This window comes from Pollachius pollachius, assembly GCF_949987615.1.
Source record: "Pollachius pollachius genome assembly, chromosome: 3".
Classification (NCBI taxonomy): domain Eukaryota; kingdom Metazoa; phylum Chordata; class Actinopteri; order Gadiformes; family Gadidae; genus Pollachius; species Pollachius pollachius.
Window position 1 is genome coordinate 33,917,625 of NC_136936.1, and position 22,138 is coordinate 33,939,762.

General features: G+C 42.6%; 2 protein-coding genes across 2 annotated transcripts in view; both read left to right on the forward strand.

The window, feature by feature from the left end:
• esyt3 (extended synaptotagmin-like protein 3) overlaps window positions 1-3,694 on the forward strand; it is an 18,259-nt gene extending 14,565 nt beyond the window's left edge. Inside the window, exons 20-23 of the mRNA XM_079731589.1 lie at window positions 1,259-1,390; window positions 1,702-1,807; window positions 2,030-2,079; window positions 2,576-3,694. Coding sequence (XP_079587715.1) covers window positions 1,259-1,390; window positions 1,702-1,807; window positions 2,030-2,079; window positions 2,576-2,615 — 328 coding nt within the window. The 3' untranslated portion in view covers window positions 2,616-3,694. The remainder of the gene's footprint in view (window positions 1-1,258; window positions 1,391-1,701; window positions 1,808-2,029; window positions 2,080-2,575) is intronic.
• A 515-nt stretch (window positions 3,695-4,209) lies between these two features.
• dnah7 (dynein, axonemal, heavy chain 7) overlaps window positions 4,210-22,138 on the forward strand; it is a gene marked incomplete at its 5' end in the record, with an annotated part of 93,022 nt that continues 75,093 nt past the window's right edge. Inside the window, 20 exons of the mRNA XM_079732709.1 lie at window positions 4,210-4,221; window positions 4,320-4,391; window positions 4,640-4,739; window positions 5,714-5,894; window positions 6,230-6,320; window positions 7,269-7,449; window positions 7,833-7,905; window positions 8,915-9,040; window positions 10,236-10,352; window positions 10,464-10,644; window positions 11,399-11,572; window positions 12,515-12,787; window positions 13,645-13,772; window positions 14,153-14,231; window positions 16,213-16,437; window positions 16,776-16,922; window positions 17,279-17,458; window positions 17,877-18,017; window positions 18,309-18,694; window positions 18,940-19,126. Of these exons, the coding sequence (XP_079588835.1) occupies window positions 4,210-4,221; window positions 4,320-4,391; window positions 4,640-4,739; window positions 5,714-5,894; window positions 6,230-6,320; window positions 7,269-7,449; window positions 7,833-7,905; window positions 8,915-9,040; window positions 10,236-10,352; window positions 10,464-10,644; window positions 11,399-11,572; window positions 12,515-12,787; window positions 13,645-13,772; window positions 14,153-14,231; window positions 16,213-16,437; window positions 16,776-16,922; window positions 17,279-17,458; window positions 17,877-18,017; window positions 18,309-18,694; window positions 18,940-19,126 (3,054 nt within the window). The remainder of the gene's footprint in view (window positions 4,222-4,319; window positions 4,392-4,639; window positions 4,740-5,713; window positions 5,895-6,229; window positions 6,321-7,268; window positions 7,450-7,832; window positions 7,906-8,914; window positions 9,041-10,235; window positions 10,353-10,463; window positions 10,645-11,398; window positions 11,573-12,514; window positions 12,788-13,644; window positions 13,773-14,152; window positions 14,232-16,212; window positions 16,438-16,775; window positions 16,923-17,278; window positions 17,459-17,876; window positions 18,018-18,308; window positions 18,695-18,939; window positions 19,127-22,138) is intronic.

Sequence of the window (22,138 nt, forward strand, 5' to 3'; positions counted from 1 at the left end):
GCGCTATTTAAAAAATTATGAACTAGCCTTATTTCTCCTTATGAAATTGACCTGGACTCAAAATTCTTTCATCATATTAATCTCTAAAATCAGATGCATCTTTTTCACCCTGGCCTTCTGCTCTAAAAATGTTTACTTTTCCCACAATTTCATTGAAAAGCCAAACGTCCACAGTCTCAACCCATTTTGCCTATATGACCATTTCGTTTGTATACGTATTTCGGATTTTTCAGGTATTTGCTTTTAAGAAAGCCCTTAATTCATTTGACAAATGTTTGCTTGGAGTTTTCTGGATGTTGTGTGCTTATCAATAGACATTTTCAACATGTCATTGAGGCTACATTTCAGGTTTGTCAGTGGCTCAATGGGATAATGCCTTGTACTGGTGATCCTTAGTTTGAGAGTTCAAATCCCGATTAGACAATTATGAACATGCTGAACATGACATTCGGCCATTGCTCTGCACCCCAGTCACCTGAAAGCTGAGGCACAGTATGGCATTAAGGGGAACATCAACATCTTTCCTCCATAATTATGTCATATTTATATATCTTCCATGAGTGTGTTCTTGACTTTTAATTTTGCTCGGACCCCGTTAATCACTGCTTGCGGTTATATTTATTATTATTATTATTATTATTATTATCATATATGCTTAAATTGATCAGTCAAAATTCTTTTGACTGAATTTTAAAATAAGCATTATATATATATCTGAAATGCCGTTGTGCACGATTGTCTTACTTTATTCAACACATTAAATGTTCCATATGCACAGCATATCATACAGAATATATTCGTAAGGAATAAACAATGTTTATAAATACATAACTTTTCAACCACGCGACACACCGTTGAGGTATATTTTGCTTTTATACCACAGCATTATTAAAAACTTGATTCTGATAGGTCTGTGACTTTCACAGGGTCTGCATTTTCTTCAATATCAGGACACCTCTGCTTTCTAACAGTTTTGAATCAATACCCTTTAAATCAACCTTAAAAACCATGGTCAATCGACCAGAAGTGTCTTTGACACCCAAATAAATATACTCAAAGAATAGTTCAAGAGTAATTTAATATTGTTCCGCAATTAGGGATAAGTTAATGGAAAATAACGGGTTTTGCGTTCGGCCAAGGCAAGGCATCGGCTGCTTACCGCAATATATTATGCCTAAATGTAAGTCCTTGATTTTTACTGTGAAACTATTATATACGTTAAAACGTAATTGTTTACGTCATACCCTGTTTGGTTCAGAGGCCTGATCCCATGCAATGAGAACGGCACTGATTCCTACGTCCGCTTGTACCTGCTGCCTGACCAGTCCTGGAGGCACCGCATGCGGACGCAGGTGAAGAAAAGGAACATCAACCCTACGTTCTACGAGAAGTAAGACTGCAAGTGACCACATTCCCTTTATGAGGATACCTGGGTATCCTTCTCATCATCTATGTTTGATGTTTATTTTTCTCTTCTTCCTATACTCTTAACTTTTCTTCTTCTTCTTCTCCTCTTACCTGCTCCATTTTGTATACTCCCCCTTACCTTCTCTGCTCATTCTTCTCTTTTCTGCTACTCCTTCTCTTGTCAATCTTTCTCTCATCTCTTCTCTTCATGTTGAACTAATGATTCATAGTCATCATGGTGTTAAAGCATTAGCATGTGCATGTCATTGTCCTGCTGTTCCTCTCTTTTGCAAGGTTTGAATTTAATGTGTCACAAGAAGAAGCTCTCACAAGGAAGTTGGACATAGCTGTGAAGAACAACAGGATGTTCCACAGCCGAGAGAGAAAGGAGATCGGCATGGTAAACTAACATTGGTTATGAGAGCCCGTTGGATTACACAGCTTGAATTTTTTTTATAATAAAGAATTATAACTGTCTTAACACTCACACACAGACAGCCATAAGATAATGTCCCTATAAGTCTTTATTGGGTATAGGAATTGATGCTCTTCATGGTTGGCTCTGACGAGATTCCTTTAGTGAGAGAAGTAACCGGAGTTCATGTGTTTACTCTGTCCTCAGGTCCTGATTGATCTTGCCAACCTCGACCTGATCAAAGGTGTCGCAGATTGGTGAGGAAACTATCCATTTGCTTTTGAAGGGCAATATCCTATTGGCTTGTTTGTCAATATTGTTTATTGATTCATCAACCATGATTAAGTAAAGAGCTTGTTCCTTAAAACAACCTAGACATATCTTTAGTCAATCCTGGTAGATTATGATTTCAGTAATGTTATCAATATATTCATATCCTATAACAGATATATTCTACAAATGCTGGCCAGTCCGTACCGCTCTCTTTTTTGATAGGAATTATACTATCGCCAATCGCAGAACCCCTCCCACCCACGCCTCCCACACAGCCGATCTGCACTGGATTGCGTCAGACAGTTGAACAGCCAGTTAGAGTGGGCAGAACACTTTGAGGATTACTTATTTTGAAAGTCTCAAGCCTACTATCTGGGAGGGGCTCAATATTAAGCATTGCACCTTTTGAGATTATCACAATGCTTGTTTCTATATATTAATTATTCATCCACCTTCTCCTGTTTTGCTTTTCAATTCAAGGTTTGAGCTTAGTCTACCTGGGCTGAAGAAATCCAACTAACGAAAACCAACTTGCCATTCACAAAATGGACTCGGCAACAAAACAAAACAACCGTCCACTCGGACAACCGACCAAACAACCAACTAATATATGTTCGGATCTGCCAATAAGACACCAGAATGAAGAAAGACTTGAGAAGAGGTTGTCCAGAACAACAGTTGTGGGGGGGGTGGGTTATGGGGGCGCAATTATTCATGCTGTTTCATCATTTTCATTCAATTACTTTATTCCCTAAGTCATCTGTCCTTAGCTGGTTACTGTTACATTGCACTCGCTGCCCGCATGTTTAGCATTTATTTTTATTTTGTTACATTGTGATAGCTGTTCTGTTCTCGCACACATGTCCGGTAGGCAGTTAATCGCCTTCCCAATCAACTAGACGTGTCCATCCAATGATGTTTTATTGAGCAGAGAGGGTAAAACTATAAAGCAAAGACAGATAAAAATCTGGTTACTCTTGTGAAACTAATCTCATGACATGAAAACATAGCCACAGCATTATTTAAGGAGGTCGACTATGTTCTTCAATCTAGTTCATGCAAATTAAATATAGAAATGATTCCCGCGAACAAAGGCTGAATGAATGGGCGAATGAAATTAAGTCTTGTAGTAGCCTGTGGTCGATGTTATCTACACAACAGTAGGCCTATAACATGGACGGCTAGGTGGCACAAAGCTTAACTAACTACATTAACTTTCATATTCAACATTATTTTACCAAGACAAACAGAAGATGCTCTGAAACGGGGTGAATAACACGGTGAAACAGGAGACACTACAGACAAATCCACACATTCACTATTTTCGAGACTGAGTTTTTCAACAATAAGAAACATGAGTCATGCTTTTTTCTTTATGCATTTTATTCCATTTGTTTATAATATTAAAATAAATCCAGGGAACAGTTTATATATTGGTCAATGATTGAGTGCTGCAATACTTTTTATATGGATTTACTTACACATCAATTGTACAACAATGCACAAGTGAATATGGTTAATTTGTATTTCTTTCATGTGGAATTTAATAATTTAAGGGTTGCCTTTCTGTAGGCTTACACACAATTGTTAACATGTTGGCAATCGTTTCGTTGTCAAAACATGTGAATACATGAAAAACATTGATTCATTAAACATTTGTTGGCAATTCGTTGCTGGGATTTCAACCACAACCTACATCGAGCCACAATTACATACACTTTAACGGGGTACTTAAATACTGTCGCTTCATTAAAGCCACTTAGTTAATTAATATAACGTGAGCGGTTTGCGTGCATCCAAACATTTGGCGCTTCACAATTGTTCGGGCAGTAGATATTGTCCAATGGAATTCCGATGAGAGCGGTTGCATGCCGTTGCTTCATGGACCGATTAGCAACTTCATGGTTGCTTAGCAACACCCTGGTTACTTAGCAACTCATTGGATACTAAACAACTTGACGTGCGCGCACGTTCCGTCGGCTAGATGCAACGTGAATTAACTGAAATAACTATTGAACGGTGGTTTTAAAAGAAGAGGACCATGGTATCTAGGTGTTCATAAACACGTTGAACATAGGATTGGGTTTCTGTGATTGTTGTTGAATCACGCCAACATGGACTCCAAGGTGAGTTGGTAACTCACCGCCTCAGAACACCTGTTTTATTAAAAAAAACAGTTGTTAAACTGGATGTATCCACTACTAACCTCACATTACATTTATAGAATGGGTCTTCACATGATGAGAAGACGCTCCAGAGTCCAACACACACCCGGGACATGGACCAACTCCCACAGGTATGAATGACCCACAGTCAATGCTGTCAGTAGCCTGTGACTTAACGTTACGGACACACAATATTAAGTCCTCTGTGTTTTTATTTGGTAAATGGACTGCATTTATACAGCGCTTTTCTAACCAGCCCCTCAAAGCGCTTTACGTACCTACATACGTACATACATATATATATATAAATTAAAAAAAAATGTATGAGAAGAAGCAAAAGTAGCACTGTTGACCAACAGCAAGCCTTGTGTATGTATAGACTAGCGGGAGAAGTCAATGGCAGAGAAAGACAAGGCCGAACTTCAGCCTCAGCTCTCCGGCCAGATGGGAGTCAGACGGCTTCGGAGCCGCAGTAGGAAGTGAGTGTACCTTAACATATACTATGTACTTTACTATATGGGCGCAATGCAAAAAAGCTGTGAAATCATATATTAAGTATACTATATGTGACAAGGGGTATTAGTCGTTTTGTATTGTATAAGTACTATTGAAGTAGACTTTATGTTAGGAGGCATCAAGTGAAGTCAAGTCAACTTTATTTACATAGCACATTTAAAAGAACAACACGGTTGACCCAAAGTGCTTAACAAACAAACAAAAACAATGATAATAGTACAACAACAATAATTATATATCATGGGAACATCAGGGGGGAGAAAGGAAAAAAATATGGTAGATTGAAAGCTTGGGAGAAAAGAAAAGTCTTTAAGTTGGACTTAAAGCAGTCAATGCTGGGAGAGGACTTAATATATAAAGGTAGGGCATTCCAGAGTTTGGGGGCAACAACAGAGAAGGCTCTATCACCCTTGCTTTTAAGGCATGTATTGGGGATACAGAGAATATTCTGTGTTGAAGACCTAAGTGACCTTGGAGCGCTGTACGGAATTAATATGTCACCTATAAACCTGGGTGCCAAACCATTGAGGACTTTGAAAACAAAAATTAAAATTAAAAAATTTACCAGTGCAGTTTAGCCAACACAGGAGTTATATGCTCACGTTTCTTGGTGCCACTTAATCTAGCTGCTGCATTTTGAACCAGCTGAAGTCTGTTGAGAGTGGAGTGGGTCAGGCCTGCAAAATAATGAGTTACAACAATCAAGTCTAGATGTAATGAAAGCATGTATAAGAGTTTCAAGATCGGAGAAGGACAGAAAGGGCTTCAGTTTTGCGAGGCATTAGTAGTTTAGTATTGTATTTTTAATATTAAAGTATATTATATGTAAGGGGGTATTTGTACTACTAATACTTCCTTTCATATAGTATATCAAACATTACTACTACAATACTAGTTTAGTATTGTGTTGGTAATATTAAAGTATACTATATTTTAGGGGATCTGGCAGTTGGAGAGTCAGGTGGCCGGAGTAGTAAGGCTCTTGGAGGAGGCTTAGGGCGTCCCGGTAAAAGAAAGGCAGGCCATGGCTCAGAGTCCTCGAAACGGCAAGGGAGCTCCTGGAAACGTCGCCTCAAGGACCCCGAGAATTTCCGGCGGGACCTGGTCCACATCATCCTGTGAGCTCCTGGTTTTCACATTAATACAGGCCTCTTAGAGTTATTATCGCTCTCTTCTTCTATCTCTCTTTTCAGTACATGCTGTGGCTCCACATTACCCCCAGTAATGGAGAACATGTAGAATAAATGTGCATTCATATGTGTGAACTATGTTTGGGTCAGAGTGACAAGTAAAATTTAAGTCTGCTCTCCTCCCATAAAAAAATGAAGCAAATAAAGTATATTTTTACCCTAACTTACTTGTGGCAGTGAAATATTTGAATGTGGTTAAAAGCATGTTTGGTTAAAAGCACACAAAGTAAACTGGCCTGCAAATCGCTCTATCTTTCTTTCAGGCAGCAAGACACTGACACTGGGAGGACTACAGTGGAGAGCAGTGAGCTCCCTAAATATGGCACGCTTACAGCATCTGAGAAGGACAACCTGGTGAGCTGTCAACAGTCAATGTTTAATATTACATTTACATTTGTTTTCCCTTTCTCAAGTCTGTTAGGCAGGCATCGGTGTTCTTTTTACTGCCATTTCCAGGAGTAGCTGTTACAGTATTGGTCTAGGACCATGCTTATGCTTGCTACCGCTAAGTAACAACACAACATGTTTGTGCATGGTCGAATAGATGTATGCCCGCCTAGTGTTGGTCATGAACAGCAAAGAAATACACCCATGTTCACATTTAATGATTACGCAACCACCTTTATCAAAAGTGAACTCTAGGTAACTGATTCAAAAAGGTATTCAATTAATAAGAGAAATTACAAAAAAGTTAAATCTTGATAAAGGATTTGGCCAGTTTGCTAAGACCCCAAGATAATTGTTGACATTGTCTATGTCTCGATTTAAATCAGCCATGACTTTGGTTAAACTCAACCCTCTGGTGGTGTCTCGTGAAGTTTTATTAATCCATATACCCTATTTTCCAAACAAATGTTTTGCAGTTCCCGTAGGAAACTGACCTAGCTAGGCATTTTTCTCCAATAGTGCTCAAAAACGAACATATCCAGAAGTTTTGATTCTGTGTTTACACACAGACGCCAATGCTGACATACTTTGAGAATGAGGTGCGCAGGTCCGTGCTACGTTAGTGGCTGTGTAATAGTCAGTGTGGTTATTCTGAACTCTGAGAAAATAGCAACATTTCAGTAAGTCAAAAGGTTAAGTTTAGGAGGGTGTGTTATTCCATACACTTTGCTCAGAATTCTAACTGCACACCTCGGTCTCCAAATCTTTAAGCATGCAGAGTGGCAAGTAAACACAGTATCTCAATTCGTGGTTTCATCATTTACCACTATTTGAGAAAGCTACCTAGCCAGGGCAGTTTGTATGGTAGAGCCTAATTGTGGTAGAGCCTAATTGTGTGCTGTGTGGTTCCGTCAGAGATACTACCACTACATCCACTGTGGCATCGACACGGACCATGTGGCTCCCATGGAGGCCTCATGGCTCCAGAACATCCTGGGCCTGGTGCCCACCTACCTGAGGAGCCGGCTGCAGACTATCGAGCAGCTCTCGGAGGAAATGAGAGAAGACTACCTCTTCAGCATGAAGAAAGCCATCGGTAAGCCAGCCACAACCTCAAGCACAGAGTCCCGTGTTTGACTCCATCGCATTTGATTTGGGGTCATGACCTCTGTGCATGTGACTTACCCTTTCCCCCCAGTTCAGATGGTACCGGTTTCGATCATCAAACACCAGTCTTCTTAGTCTTTGTAAAGATCATATATGGACTACATGAAATATTTTAAATTCAGTATGTTTGGCTGTTACTGATTACATGTCTTAATGCATTGCACACAACTACTGAAAGAGTAAAGTTTTGCTTTTCCTTGTCATCCATTTTTTATAGGTGCAAGGCAAGATTTGTCCAATGTTTTTATTTCCATTTTGAATTTGATTGAAGAAGGACTATACTACTATAAAACCCATTACCTGTCTTTTCAGTGGACTTTGTGCTGCAACACCCCAGAGAGGGAGATGAGGCCAAGGTGAAGGAATGCCCCTCTCATTATGCTGAGTAAGTCTTTCCCACGAAAGAGGATTAGGCCCACATGCGATTTTTTCTTCTGAGATGAAAGTCAGAATTCAGATTTTAATCTCAGAATTCCGACTTTATTCTTACTTTAAATTTAGAACTCCCAAAAAAACTCCTCCAATATTTATTGTATGATGGAACATTAAATATTTGTGTGCTCTTTGGAACACTTAGAGAGCCATTCAACCCAAAAAATATTTTTATCTTTTTAAACATGGTAATTTGACTTATATAATTTTTCACTGTTACTGAAATAAATCCCCAATTCAGAGTAGAAATGGGTTAAATCCTATACTATTGCAATTCTCCCCAAAACACTTTGTGAACGTTCCACGCTGCTGCGAAGTTGGTGGCTTTCTTATCATGACATCAGACAACCTTTTCCGAGGTAGCTGACATCACAACCAAGGGCCTCTGGCGGAGCAGTTTGTGTTAACGTGTGGAGCTTGTTCCTGGCAGCGGTTGACTGCGGTGTCCGCAAGAAAATTGGTCTTTTCGGACACTTATACGTAGTATAACGCCACGGTGTGTGTGGATGGTGTAGCTCTGTGTGAGCAGCGATGTATTTAATGTCCACCTCAAAGTAAGGGTTAGGCTTCCCGGACACCTATAGTATAACGCTATGGTGTGTGGCGGATTTCATATACAACATTTCTTATTAAAACACTATCTTGAAAATTTTTCATCTTAAAGTTGGTAGGGGTCGTAACCATGGGGATAACACGCCCCCCTCTTACCTAAAACTCATTTATTTCAAATCACAGTGTTCAAATTCCATCTGAAACACAGGGCTCACTGGCTTTTTAAATATTTGAGTGCATTGCTGTTAATCCTATTAATTTGACATGTAAAGACAAGAGGCAAAATGCTTACTTAGCAAATGTGCTAACAACTTGTCATCTGGTTCAAATTAATGCAACTTCACATTTTATTATAAAGCTTATGGTTATTGTACACTGGACTGTAGATGTCTTATATTTCCCATCTCCAGTCTGGAAGTTGGGCCAAAGCCGTGGAGCACGTCATTTATCAAAGCGAGGAAGAAGATGAGTCGACAACTACATGCCATCAACCCTGCAATGCTGCAGGTGCTCCAGCTATGGCATGTATCTTACAGGTAAATACCCCTTTCCTGTATTGACAATATCAGGTAAATTCCTTAAGACAGATTTTGAATGAACTTTACTGTAGCAAGTCTCATGCTATGCACCAGCTAGTTGGCTGCCACACTCGTGGTGACTTTAGCACCTCTTGCCCATTGCATCCGTCCGTTGACGGATCCCATTGACTTTGAATGGGGCGGAGCCGCAATGCATTGTGGATCCATCCGTTCCGTTGGATCCGTCGGCTCCGTCAAGAAGTTGAAAAATGTTCAACTTTTCAGGCAGCGACGGATCCGTCATCCAATCAGATTGCGTATGCTTGGGCTTGGCTGACGGATGCCTCTGCAAAGACTACTCCCCCATCCGTCAGCCACGCCTTCCGTCATCCGTTGACGGACGGTGCAGTGGGCAAGGGGTTTAACTCCTCCAGACAAGGATGCTGGGTGGTGGTGTTGGAAGACCAGTTTATTGTAAGGTTACAGACACTAATAGATGGTGCTCGATGCAGGGCATGGGCATGTCCACCTAGGTGTGTGCTGGATAGATCAGTCTACCAGCCTACCCAGTGGACTGTAGCAAACGTCGCTCATCTATCCGTCACACATCAAGGTGGACACGCCCAATTTTAATGTCATAAGGGGCAGATTTCAAAAACGGCTTGTAACGGCTAATCACACTAACACCTGCTGGCATGTCATGGGACCTTCAACCTGTGTACACCGATTTCTCAATGGAAAACAGGTGTGAAGCCTCTTCCAGGCCCAGTGTCCAATCAGTCTGACTCGGACCAGGTGAGGCTGCCTAAACCAGCCATCACACACCAGCCATCCCACATTTACGTTCATCAATTTATGAATTTTACACTTTTTGTAAAACAAAAAACAAAGTAATTATTTCATGGTTTCATGGATGCCAAACACTAGCGGCCTGTACTGAGTATTTTGCAACATAACAGTATCTTTCAATGTTTCACTGTTTTCAAAAAAAAATCATACATAATACAAGGAGTACATCTGTGGTGATAACATTACATCCATGATTGATTACATCCCTTGACATGCACACATTCATCCATTTCCAATATAAATGTCTTGTTCATACGAAGTTAAACTTTTTTTAACTAATCTACGCTGGCCAATGCCCACTCACAAATCCCTCAATGAGGTTTAGGCTGTTCAGTGTGACTTTGAGGCCCCCGTGTCCCTTCAGGGAGCTGCGTCTGGTGGACGTGGTGGCCTTCCACCAGAGGGTGGATACCTTGCTGTTGTCGGAATTCCATTCCATGGTGGCCTTCCAGGTGGAGAGTGCCAAAGCCACACTGTTTAAGTAGGTTCTCCCTCTCCCCGGGGGTTCATCCATAACCACTGTGGAAATAAAACAAACGGATTGTATGTCAATGGAGAGACATGCGTCTTAAGACTTTGGTCCCTCCAACAGATGGTTGGGTGAGGTACACACCAACTATCACCAGGCGTACACGCGCAAGCTGGTGCCTAGCAACAGCATCACCAACAGGCAGTCGTATTTCAACTGTGCGGCCGCTCTGATGACCTCCCAACTGCAGAGCCTGTTGCTGGACTCCTTGACGGACTATACTTCCTTCATCAGCTGCGACCCGGTGAGAGACTGACCGAGAGACACCCTTAGCTTCAAAACTCCCTGTCCACTTAGTGTATCTTCTTGTCTTTTTGTCTGACTTTGACATTATGCAAGGTATTTATGTTTTCTTGGTGGTAAGGGTTAGGGTTATTCTTTTTTTACTAAAGAAATACCGTAAGAGCCCAATCTAAGGACTTCGGGCAATTAATATATATTTATTATATTATTATTGTATTTATATATATTGTTCTACTGTGTAATGCAGAAACCATACCTCTTTAAAGCCCCTTTTACACATAGTTCCCAGTAAATTAATGGGATAACCTTTCAGGCACCACTAGTTTTCATCTTGCGTCCTACACACATGGCATAGCAATGACGGAATATGGACAAAGGGACTGTCCAGCAGATGGCAGTAATGTGCAAGACTTATGAACGCCAGTGGCTCAAAACCCCACAACCTAAGATGATCTTCCTTAATCTGGAACCTGTCTAGTTTCCAACCATTCTTGAAAAAACAATTTGTTGGCAGCTAAAATAAGCTGAATTAGTAAGTCTTTCTCTGCAAATAACATGCGCAGATTTCGGTCCATGCTCCCAATTCACACATGAACCCATGCAGGAAATCTTCTGTAACTTTGCAGGGTAAGACTGCAGATGTGAAAGGGGCTTAACAATGGATGAAAACTATCTGGAAGTACTGCAGTAATACAGTGGGATGTATATTTTAGATCCATAACAGCTCTGCTTGTTGTGAAACTCTGCTTCCTCAGCTGTCGGCCTACAAACACCCAGGCTTCATTGTGCGTCTGATGCTGGCAGACAAGACCATTGAGTTTCAGCCGGAGTTTGTCGACTTTGAGGTGGCCATACTCGGTGTCTACAACAAGATGCTTGGTTCTGTCAGCATGATACCTCGAGTCGAAACCAAGTTGTTCTCAGAAACGGTAAGAAACACACTCCTCTCATCCCCTCTTACGCTGGCCCTGAAGTGCAAAACAGAAAACACATCAGCAAATCAGAAAACAAAACATCAAATCGCAAAGTGGCCCTGAAGTGCAAAACACAACAGCACATCACAAAACACAACAGCGAAACACAACAGAGGTAGGTATGTATCGGACAATGAAGCCTCGTCCTTATTGGATGTCAGTCTGAAACTTTTGAAGTGTTTTTACTTGGCAAAGGTAGTCTACAAATGTAGTCCGCTGCGGAGGAGGTGGCGTTCTGTGTGTGTGTTGATGGTGAAGCTCCGTACTTGCAGCGATTTATTTAATAGACGCGTCCGAGGGTAGGGCTTCATGGAAACATATCATAAAGCGCTACAGTGTATTTGGATAGCGAAGCTCCGTCTGAGCAGCAATGTATTTAATGTCTGCGTCGTAGTGAGGGTTAGGCTTCCCAGACACATATAGTATAAAGCTACGGTGAGTGGTGGATTTCACATCCAACATTGCTTATTATTATCAGACTAACTTTGAAAAGGTAGTCTGATGTCACAAATAGATGCCACCTACCTCCGCAGCAAAGTGGAATGTTCACAGAGTGTTTTTCTGGATTACTTTTTGCACTGCGAAAGCAACTACATCTGTTAGTTGCAGACTGACAGAGCATTCAATCAGGGTTAGGGTAATCATTGCTGCTCAGATGGAGCTACACCATCCACACACACCATGGCGTTATACTATCTATAAGTCCTCATTGTCCAATACATACCTACCTCTTGGATTTTTTTTAATGTACCAACCTTTCTTTGTACCAAAGAGTCTCTCTGATGCTGTTGTGTTTTTGATTTGCTGATTTAATGTTGTGTTTAGCACCTCAAGGCCACCGTATCATCTCCTTGTTTCTACTCTCCCCACCTCATTTCCTCTCCCTTCCCTCCCCAGCCGGACCCCCAGTCCGGAGGCGTCCTGAAGCCGGTTGTTCTCCCGAGGATCCTGGAGGCTCATCGGGAGGCTGTGCTTAAGTTCCTTCGGACCGAGCGCCTTGCCCCCACGGAGTACTTACGTGTGTACGACAAGTACACGGCGCTGGTGTCCATGCAGGCCCAGGAGGAGGTTAGCCAGTTCCTCCGCGAGCAGCACTCCTTCGAGGAAGTCATGGTAGAGGTGATCCGCTACCAGCAGCTGTCTGACCAGATCCGATACACCTGCTGCAAGGTACTGGTTCAAAGCAAACATACATCGAAGTCACTGTAGTTGTGGACACAAAACCTTACAGTTCTGGGACCAATACACTTAAAGGTCCACCCTTTTCTACCAGGTTTGATGTTGATTAGCCATGACAAGCCAGCACATGTGGGCATGTTCCCCAGATATATAGATAGATAGGCTGCATACCAGTTGGTTCACTCCACTGGGTAGACAGGTAGATGGGTCTATCTATCGTACATCTTGCAGGACACTCCCATGTGGGATGTCACTAGAGGGTAGATTGTCAAATTTCTTGTGATGACTTGGAAACTCACCTGTTCAGAGTTCACCTCGACTCTGCATAGAAACCAATGCACAGCTACCATTGAATGTTGTACGTCCTGGCACTTGTACATTGCACTTATTCAAGGTACTTAATTGTGTAGCATCTACAGTAGCTGCTATCTTTGCTTTACACGGGGAATGGGTTAGCCTAGCGATTGTAATACTTGCACTTGGTTCTATGAACACCTTTACTGTACCGACAGCGATATATTGTTTCACTTCTTGTGACAAATGTACTTATTGTAAGTCGCTTTGGATAAAAGCGTCTGCTAAATGCCCTAAATGTAAATGTAAATGTTGTCGAAATCACAGCTGGTGGGGAAATAAGGGACGAAAAAACCCCCACAAAGAACCAACCAAGGTTAAACACAAAAAAGCAGAAAGGCAAACTGCCACACCAATTGAGGAATAAGCTGTTACTGTGATAAAGGGCTTTACAAATACAAACTAAACTTATAATTATTGATCTATCCTTGCAGATACATGTTGTGGTCACTGGGTAATGTGATGCCCTTCTAATCGACTGCTTTGTGCTCCAGGAGGTGCGTCTGGGGATGTACGTGGTGCTCTCCCATGACCTGATCGGGACTCTCACCAGACGCGCCGATGACTTGCAGCAGGAGCTGCTGGCTCGACTGCTGGAGGACTGCCGGCAGATGAACAAGGAGTGAGTCGGGTGGCTGTGTCAGTGGTAGCGCCCACATAAACATTGTATTAACGCACTTCATCAGGCCGGATTATCTACCGAGTACATTTCTGGCTGCCTAAGATCCCTCAGGATCGTCAGGCAAAGCTTTTTTCACAAGCTTTCAGATTCACTGTCGGCCTGGTTCTCAATTCAGCTTCACTAGAAACGTTCTTCTGACCAAAGGGGACCTCTTATTGTTTTTGAAAAGAGCAGCAACACTGGTATTGTCCTAGATCCTCCATGCTGGCTCCCTGGCGTGCAGAAATCAGATCTATTAGAGCTCATTCCCTGTTCTATCTCAGCCTTTTTACTGCACCCTTAACGGCACTGAACCGGCCTCCTCTTTCCTCTCTCGCCAGGCTCTGTGTTGACTTTGAGCGGATCACTGAGAAGGCGCTGGGCTCACCCACGGGCACACAGCAGCTGATGGAGCTCAAGGTAAGCAAGGCCACACATGCACAGTCTGCGATGACACCGCTTTGTCACAGGATAGAAAACAATCATATCGACAGCTTTATGCCGAAAGCGCAGATGCCACTGCCTCATGACTGCTCTTGGGTTGGTGTCTAAGCTGGGTCCCCCACGTCTTTCTGCTAGACCCATGCAAACCGGTCACTAATTCTGATTTCCTGCCTATTTGTGAACTATCTCCGTGGCTTCATGTCATCTCTAATAAATCTGTTTTTTTTAAGTACTATGGTGTTAAAGATATAGCATTAAATTAAAATTAAAACGGTAATGCCATTTTTGATAATATTTTATATTGCCATATCTATCACAATCTCACATTGTTGACCCTCTTAAATAACCAATTCATCATCAAATTGTGATTAAAATTCTTCATTCCTTATGATTTAGCTTGTGTTACTTCAAAATCAGCCCTCTTTTTAATTAAGAGTTTTCGCTAAACTAGAGGTTGAGTGCGTGCGTTACTAGTTGTAATTAAACCCATAGCAATAATCTGGAAACCCCAGTCAATAATGTAACAAATTTCTGAGCGCATAATATTATAACATTTTGCCAATAATGTTACAACGTATAACATTCGTTCACCACAAATTACTCTTAAAAGCAGTGCCAACATTTAAATATTTTTTAACCATTCAGCAAACAAAACGTAACAGGCGGATTATCATTTATGGGGCCACTCAATGACATGCAGAAGCGTCATCAGCATGCCAACTGAAGTGGTGTGAGAAATACCGACTTTCTACTCCCCATTCACATATAAGGTAATTTACATTTCCTACAGAGAAAATACTACCTCGGGGTAGTATTATTCAGGAGATGTTCAGGGTACAAATGTCAGGATATGTTGTTCACACATACGGCCCATCAGGAGAATATCAGGACTTACATGTGTGTCTGAATACAGCTAGTGTGTGAGCATTTGATTACATTATAAAATTAGTAAATTCATGGTAACAGGGTTGATGTTCAATGGATGGTGTAGTATACCATGCATGCAAATCAATTACAGTGCTTTCCCCAGAAAATGTCCTAGTCAAGGTAGTCAAGGAGCGCCTTTTTTTTTATAAATTGGTAATCAAGACAGGGCCCTTTTGTTGTTAAGGCGGCCGCCTTAACCATACAGTGCTGGGGGAAACACTGAATTATTAAATAGCTTTTACTATTATTCAGGGCTGAAAAGTGCATTGACATTTTTAAATGCAATGCAACTACTATTGATTAGTTGAAAATAATAATCATTGAGATTAAACATCTCTTCCAGTGTCCTGGCCAAGACACGCAGCAGTAGCCTACAGTCACACATAGCATACACACAAAACATAAGAAAAATTAAACAACTAAAACAGTCCGTAGGGGGGAAGGGGGATATCAATATCGCAAGACATTTCGGGAGGCTCAAGGAGGAGGGTAATATTAAGTTTCAGTAGCAAAGTGTAAAGACATTTCGGGAGGCTCAAGGGGTAGAGTAATATTAGATTTGAGCAACAAAGTGTAGTCTTGTTGTGGACTCTATAGACATAATTCACCATACTGTGTTATTGACATGTTTTCGTTGTGTTATAGGGACACTGTCTCTTAAAGAGCATGTGACTTGTGTGTTGATATGTAGATGTTTGATTTTAACTTGTCTCTTCATTAAATTGTCTCTTCCCTTCTTTCATCGCAATTTCTACAGTCTATAGACAGAACCTCTATAGACGCAGTGTGTGTATGCGGTGTGTATGTGCGTGCTTGCGGTGTATGCATGCCTTTGCGCGTGTTGTATGTGTGTGTGAGCTGCAGGCTGCTTGGCACATGCGCACATGACCAACTTGAGTCACTGGTGTGACAGGCTTGCTATTCTAGTAGTGAAATCTGTTCTCTTTTAAAAAGGAAATCCCTTTCCACAGTCAGTAAATGAGGAATGGGGGAGGGATGACTCGTGTGTTTCCCTGTTCTTCTTCTTCAGGCCTTTGTGACCAAGGTGGAGACCATTGAGATGCCCCTGCTGGAGCAGAGGCTGGCCGAGTCCAATGCACGCCTCTGCTTCCTGGTGGACTACGTGGAGCTGTCCCCAGCTGACATGGACCTTAACAGGCTGACCGTCCAGTGGTACAGGCGCATGCCCTCAGTCTTCGAAGACCACCGGCTGATCCTCATGGACAAGACCAGGCATTACCAGGCGGACCTTAAAGTCAGTGCTCGAGCCCAGTTAATCTCTGTTGATCTGCCAATCTTTCATGTATCTACCTACCTGTCTACTGATCTGTCTGTCTGCCATCTATCCAGCTACCACTCTGTCTGTTGATGTGTCTATCTGTCTGTTTATCTGTCTGTCTGCTCATCTGTCTGTCTGTCATCTATCTATCTACCTCTCTGTCTGTTCATCTGTCCGTCTGTCATCAATCTACCCGTGTTTTGCTCTCTCTCTGTCTCTCTCTGTCTCTCTCTCTCTCCTTCCTTTGACAGATGTAAATATATTAACGCATTATTTAAGTGAGCATTTAAGTGTGTTTGATCTGTCACGCTCAGTTACGCTGCCAGCGTTTCATGGAGGAGCTGAAGTCCTACGCCGGCCAGGTGGAGGAGTTCTCCACCTTCGGAGACCTTTCGGAGCTCAGCAAGTACCTGAAGAAGGCCCAAACCCTCAACGGCAAACTGGAGTCAGCCATGATAAAGGTAGAGAGAGAGAGAGAGAGAGAGAGAGAGAGAGAGAGAGAGAGAGAGAGAGAGAGAGAGAGAGAGAGAAACTGCCTGTGCCACTGGGCTGGGATAAACAAAGGTAATTTGCTATTCATAGGTATGCATTTTTAATGGGGGAATGAAAGATTATAGCTGCCAGGGGATATAGTCTACTTGCTTTTGTATTGCTGATTGTTTTATTCATGATGTGTGATGCCTTACCATTAGAGGGCAGTATTGAGCTGTAGTAATCACAAGTGAATGTAGGTAGGTTAATAGGCAATGGTTAAGATTTCTTTGTTTCCTAATGTATTTCTTTGTTTCTTTCTCTGTCCTTCTCTATGTGTGTGAAGATTGACGGTTTCAACCAAGAGGAGGAGTCCTACGATTGGCCCGTGTCCCAGTACCCGGAGCGTAAGGAGATCCAGGAGCAGCTGGCTCCCTTCCTCCGCCTCTACGAGACCGCCTCGGAGTTCCGCAGCCAGCACCAACAGTGGGTCCAAGGCCCACTGTCGGGAGTCAACCCTGACAAGGTGCTCCCCACACCTTAGTGAATCATCCGGCTTGTTGGTTGTGTTCCATGACACGTGACTCACTGGTGTGTTTTCTGTTAGGCCTCCATTTAGAAGTTTTTTTTTAATCTAAACGGTCTAACAAGTTAGCTCGAGATCAATCAGAGCATCCATTCAAAATAGAGCTGTAATCCCCGTTGATCCAGATTAAGACAGCCAACTATCGAATTTAGATATGGTCTGAAGTCTGATTTGTTGAAAATATAGGTAGTTGCCCTCAGCCTAACCCTTACCCTATATCATATATCAAGTGCTGTCTTAATTTCCCAACAATGGTACAGCTCAACAAAGTGAGTTATGTATAACCACTATTGCTAGAAAATCACATTGCTAGAAGATCAGTCCTCATCTAACCGAACCGTTGATGGGATTGGTGTAGGTGGAGGTAGACGTGGGTAACTACTGGCGGGCACTCTACAAGTTGGAGAAGGGCTTCGTTGACACGCCCAGCGCCCTCAACATAGCCACCAATGTGAAGGCCGAAGTGGACACCTTCAAAGAGCAGATTCCCATTGTGCAGGTAGGAACCAGTCCAGACCCTACTGCTACATTACCATTGTGTGCTGTGCTAAGCACAACATGTGACTCTACATTTACATCAGAATCAGAAATACAAGGTAAGCATTAAAAAATGTTTGCATTGCTGGTCATGCGATCAGTTACCAATACCAGATGTCACTGTCGCATATCATACTTTAATTCTACTTCCTCAAAAATCTCAGATTTCCTCAAAAATCTCAATATTCCACAAACATCTTCCTGTTTCAATAAGCTTAATGCTATGATCCCACGGTTGTGTGTCTGTCGCCAGGTGCTGTGTAACCCGGGCCTGCGGGACCGCCACTGGGACGCAATGTCGGAGGCGGTGGGCTTCCCCTTGCGGCCCACGCTGGGGAGGCAGGAGGAGGGGGAGGAGGCCTGCGTGGCCAGCTTCCTGCCCATGCGGCTGGAGCAGCACCTGGACCGCTTCGAGGGCATCAGTGAGGCAGCCAGCAAGGAGCACTCCCTAGAGAAGGCCATGGAGAAGATGGAGGGCGAGTGGGGTGAAATGGAGTTCAGCCTACTGCCCTACAGGGAGACGGGCACCTCAATCCTGGCGTCCGTGGATGAGATCCAGACGCTGCTGGATGACCACATCGTCAAGACCCAGACGATGAGGGGCTCTCCCTTCATCAAGCCCTTCGAGGCGCGGATCAAGTGAGTGGGCAGCTGTTGTTATGTTGGCTGGATCTGGCCGTGTCTGCAATATCATAATCTCCTGGTCTCGCCCCAATCCAATGATAGAATTATTGTGATGCTTGCTATGAATTCTTCTTTGAAATTGGCAGTCCTTTTCACTTACTTTTCACAGCATGTCCCATACAGATTTCCTATGCAATCACAACTCATACTGGGGTAAAACAACCCATTTCTATGTCAACTTTGTCTGCTGTGCTTCTCAGGGAGTGGGAGGGTAAGCTGCTGCTTCTGCAGGAGATCCTCGACGAGTGGTTGAAGGTGCAGTCCACCTGGCTGTACCTGGAGCCCATCTTCAGCTCCCCAGACATCATGAACCAGATGCCGGAGGAGGGCCGCCGCTTCACAGCTGTGGACAAGACCTGGAGGGACACCATAAAGGAAGTCACACTGGTAGGGAGACGCTTATGGTTTTGAGGGGTTTTATATAGTATGTATTTGTTTTCTTATGGTCTTTGTTTATTATTAATGTACAGATGCTTTTATTTATTTATATATCTTTCTATATCCTCCTCTACTCCCCGATCACATTAGAAACATTATACTACAAGGTGTTTTTATTGCATATTATTTATTGCATATTGCTTAGCCTATGCTGTTTTTGTAGAAAAAAAGCTAGTGGAGCAATGTAAAACTGAATCCCAGTTCACATCAGGCCGAATATCTTGATTCTCAGCGGGCACTGTCTGCACCATGTAAGATCATTCCTATCCGTCACTGGCACCAGGGGAAATAAGCCCTGGCTTTGACCAGTGAGCCTTTTAGATTCTATGCCGCTCCAAACTATTTGACAATACTGCTATTTTAATGAATTGGATTTAAGTTTGCCGGTTATGCCTCCCTCTGAATAACAGAGGATTGTTTGTGCATACATGTTTTGCATGTGTGTGTGTCTGTGAGAAGGGAGAAAGAGAAATAACATATTAAATATGCAAGATATGGCATCATAAAGACAGAGAAAAAGGGACGGATGAGGAGGGAAAAATGTATAATGCTAACAGAAAGATGGGAAGAAAGTGAGAGTACTGTGGAAACAGAGAGAGAGAGAGAGAGAGAGAGAGAGAGAGAGAGAGAGAGAGAGAGAGAGAGAGAGAGAGAGAGAGAAACCTCATATCAAACGAGAGGGAACAAGTGCATTTCAACGGCCGCTCAACAAGAGTTTCCAAAGGGTAATTGGCGTCCTCAGTGGACCTGAAACGAGATACAGCAACATCAGCCAGTGTCCTCCAAAAGGCCCGGCCCGGCCGCAGCATCAAATAGAAATTATGGATTTTGTCTGGAAGGAACAAGGCCGTTCCCATCCACAAAAAAATGAGGACACCAGGGGACAGGAGGGTGAGAGTCTGGGCGTTTGTACCGTCTGCTGTGAGGTGTGTGTGTGTGTGTGTTTGTGTGTGTGTGTGTGTGTCTGACTCTGCATGTGTGACTCTGTGTTTACATCATTGTTATCCTTGATCTCTTTTGGTTAGCGGAAATGGCTGAAGCTGGCCCTGGTGTATCTGTGATCATGTGTGTATGTTGCGGGCCACTTGTTGTGTATGGTGGCTTGGTGACGTCGTAAAGCAAAACGGACATTACTCTTTGGATAATTATCCCTACACGTGCTTGGTTACAGATTAGTTGTGGACTTGCCGTGTTCTCCCCTATTGGTTTGAAACCATCTGTTTGATCAGTTTTGAACAGTCACAATATTAAACATAATCCAGGTTTCTTCCCAAGAAGGAAATAGACCCTTTTTCAGGAGAACCATTTAACTTTTCAAATTTCGCTCCTGCAACGCAGACAAATCTGTTAAAAAAGCTAAACCACAATTACACGTCAGAACTACATGGAAAAAGCCAGTGGCTTCTGGAACCCCTTATTGGATCCAGACCGGTTTAGTTACTGCAGAGCTTCAATGTCATTTTCATTAAAGACGCACTGCTTCAAACATAAGGAAGTACCTCACATTATCCTAAAATAAAAATGCTGTTTCGGACATTATTCATTCAATAGTATTGCATAGCAGCACTTCTGCTATTCAAGAGCATTTAAATAAAAAACACAAAAACGCTCAATGCTGGATGATGGATCGTGATCATGTAGAAGGCTCCTGGGGAGAACCCCCTTAATACATGCATTAGTACACTCTTAACCATTCACAGTGCTCTTGAATCACAACCCCGCTGTCAGACTTAATATTAAAACACGTGTGTGTGTGTGTGTTTGTGTGTGTGTGTGTGTGTTTGTTGGTTTGTGTGTATGCGCGCTTGCATGTGTGGGACGGGAAAATCCCTTTAGTATAAATCTATTCACACTGGGCATAATTGCAAACCTTGACATTATTTGTTTTCATGCCTAATAAAACAAATTATCCAGATCTTGTGGCACAACTCTGTGATTATAGCAATAATTAAAGCGCTGCGTTAGATTCTGCCGACTTTCGCCAATAGCAGCTTAAAAGACAAATGCACAAAGAAAAAGTTTGATTTACTGCTAATTTCGCGGTTTACCTTCCCTGTGAGCGCAGAACAACCGTTGAATTGAAACCACCAAACATTGTTGTGTATCGTGGGGTAACGCTAGACTGGCCATTGGGGTAAAAGGTGTTGTAATGATGTTTGTTTCTGATTGAGCTCCTTTTCACACATGGAACATTTTTGGTTCAGGACATACCTTACTGATTTTTACTGGGCTATATACTGTTCCTTAAGGTGTTAATAGAACAGTGTACATCAGAGGTAGATTACTACATATGTTAGTAGTGATATTATGTATTGTATTGTACTTCTGCACTCTCAGTACGTGTTTGTAGGTCATTCCCTGAACACAGAAAGCTGCAACACAAGAAATCCCATTTGAAGAGCATGTGAATCTGCGTTCACCCCAGATACACGACACATGTCCTCGGCTTGTCAATCGAATGGATGATCATCGGTGCATGAAATTGAAATCATGTCAATTTAAGGTTGTCATTGTGTGCGCCAGTGTTGGTGATTCTCCCTCCCTCTATCTCTGTGTCTCTCTGAAAACCTCATGGAAAGGACTTTGAAAGGATGTATTAGTCACAGTGGCCACTAGGGGGTGCTCAGGATCCACTGTTTTGCAGCCGTTCGCCCGCACCTCTCTGAATCCTTTGTTTTCTTCTTGTTAATTTCTGCTCTCTACTCTGCTGAAATGTGTCAATTATCCATTATTTTGTCTGCAGAACAATGGCTGGAGGGAAAAATAACATTCAGAGGCATTACGTTTGAACAAAACTTAATTTAAAAGACATGGTTAGTTGCATCTGTTGCCTCTGTAATTACGCCACAGTACACCCGCCCAATGAATTGCCATGGAGGGGTATGGGACCGCAGTAGGGAGGAGGACACATCGCCTCTAAGTGTGCCCTGATGGGGTTCTCAACACAAGGGCGTTGTTGTG